General features: G+C 50.1%; 1 protein-coding gene across 1 annotated transcript in view; it reads right to left on the bottom strand.

The window, feature by feature from the left end:
• Positions 1–1276: 1276 nt before the first annotated feature.
• Positions 1277–2249, bottom strand: part of shtn3 (shootin 3) — a 16568-nt gene continuing 15595 nt past the window's right edge. Inside the window, 3 exon segments of the mRNA XM_068715328.1 lie at positions 1277–1551; positions 1647–1896; positions 2132–2249. The exon segment at positions 2132–2249 is cut by the window's right edge and continues 15 nt beyond it. Coding sequence (XP_068571429.1) covers positions 1476–1551; positions 1647–1896; positions 2132–2249 — 444 coding nt within the window. The 3' untranslated portion in view covers positions 1277–1475.

Here is a 2249-nt window from a genome sequence, read left to right on the forward strand (position 1 = left end):
GACCTCTCATTCTACTGCAGCAGGGTCTGACATTCTGACCCTCTCAGTCCTGGTTCTGGTTCTCCCGTGTCCCCCTTCCCTCCAGCGGGTCCAGCAATACGTCCTGGGTCTCCAGCAGCGTGTCTCTTCTGGAGGATCGGGACTAGACTGAGACTGGTTCATACAGAGGATCAGGACTAGACTGAGACTGGTTCATATAGAGGATCAGTACTACACTGAGACTGGTTCATATAGAGGATCAGGACTACACTGAGACTGGTTCATATAGAGGATCAGGACTACACTGACACTGGTTCATATAGAGGATCAGGACTACACTGAGACTGGTTCATATAGAGGATCAGGACTACACTGAGACTGGTTCATATAGAGGATCAGGACTAAACTGAGACTGGTTCATATAGAGGATCAGGACTAAACTGAGACTGGTTCATAAAGAGGATCAGGACTACACTGAGACTGGTTCATATAGAGGATCAGGACTGGTTCAGGACCAGTTTAAAGATCTTCACAAAGCAGAGAAGAAGAAAAAGGGGCGTTCTTGTATCCAACGAGCCAATCAGAGCAGAGAGATTGAACTTAAACTCGTTGAGTCTGTTCCTGGTCTCCTCTAGCACCACCATCAAGACAAAATGTCTACTTATCTAAACGTCAGAGCTGTCATGATCCCCAGAGGACGAACCCTCTGAAGAGGACTTTCAACACACATCATGTCTCAGTATTCAGAAGTATTATTATATTGTTATATTCAGTACTGCTGACGATGACTCATGAGATCAGCTGTGAGCGACGAAGAGGAGAAGAAGAAGAAGAAGAAGACGGTGACTTTAAAACGGATCCTCTGTGCATCAAATAGAAAAAAACAAGAAAAGTCTTAAAGTAGAATAAACAAAAAGGTTCAGTGCAAACGGAGAGCAGGTTCTCCTCAGGATCCAAGTTCTCCTCTGGATCCAGGTTCTTCAGAGAACTGATAGAATGTCAGCTGATTGTAGAAAGTCCCAGTTTTAACTAGACTGCATGAATAATATCGACTGCATTAAACGCTTAAGCCTTTGTAAATCTATGTGCATGTTTCCCATCATGCATCACTCTGGTTACGACTGTCTGTTACTACTCGTTGAATGTTTCCTTTAGAGGAGAACATGCAGATTATGGAGCGATTAACCGTTAATTGAACTAGTTTTTTGCTCAGCTGGTTTAACAGTCAGACTTTTTACAACGGCTGGACGAGGCGGGGGGGCGGGGGGGGGGTGCGTTCACAACGTTTACTGTTGAACTCTGACCTCACTTCAGCTAAAGAAACAAACCAGACGAGAACAACACTCAAATGTAAAAAGTAGAAGAATGTTTTCTACTCCGGTTGTGAGCGCACCCTGACCCCGATGACATCACTCTCACATCAGCCAATGGCTGATCAGATGACATCACTCTCACATCAGCCAATGGCTGATCAGATGACCTCAGACGTCCCTTTTCTAGCACTCGGTGGCTCCGTCGTTGGGTCGGACTCCATTCGTCTGGACGTCTGGACGGTGATCGTCCTCCACCACGCTGTGGAGACAGAGACACGGGAAGATAAGACGAGGCGGGGAGGAGGTGTGGAGGAGTGGAGGGGTGGAGGGGTGGAGGGGTGGACTATTCCAAACCTGTTGATGCTGTTACTGAGCGACTCCTTCTCGGTCAGGGAGCTGCAAGACCTCCTCTCCTGCCAGGAGCCTCCTCGGGGCTCCCTGCCGGTCTCAGAGCTCCTCCTCCTCCGGGCCACGACGGGTCCCGGTCCGGACCCCCATCTCTCTGGACCCGGTCCCTCCGGATCCTGGCCCGATTCGCTGCTGGTGCGCCTCCCGTTCAGGCTGTCGGAGGACGAGACGTGGCTCATCTGACCCTCCGGCTCGTCTGGAGGATCACAGAGAAACAAGACATGAAACCAGTACCTCCATGGTTCTTGGTTCTGTCGCCCCCTCTGGACTACAGTGGTAGTGTCTCTGAGCACCAGAGTCCCTTAAGAAAACCTCTCATTCTACTGCAGCAGGGTCTGACAGTCTGCCCCTCTCAGTCCTGGTTCTGGTTCTCCCTTGTCCCCCTTCCCTACAGATGTTTTACTTGTAACAGAGTATTTTAGATCCGTTACCTCCAGAACCAGGTTCTCCTGCCTTGTTGCGTCTTCGTCTCAGGATCACCTCCAGCTCGCTGTCCTTCTTCTTCACCGACGGAGACGGCCCCGCCTCCTGAGAGCCTCGGCTGGGGCT

Source organism: Cebidichthys violaceus, unplaced genomic scaffold (genome assembly GCF_023349555.1).
Source record: "Cebidichthys violaceus isolate CVI_PGR_0920_01 unplaced genomic scaffold, fCebVio1.0.p SCAF_2, whole genome shotgun sequence".
In the NCBI taxonomy this organism is placed as follows: domain Eukaryota; kingdom Metazoa; phylum Chordata; class Actinopteri; order Perciformes; family Stichaeidae; genus Cebidichthys; species Cebidichthys violaceus.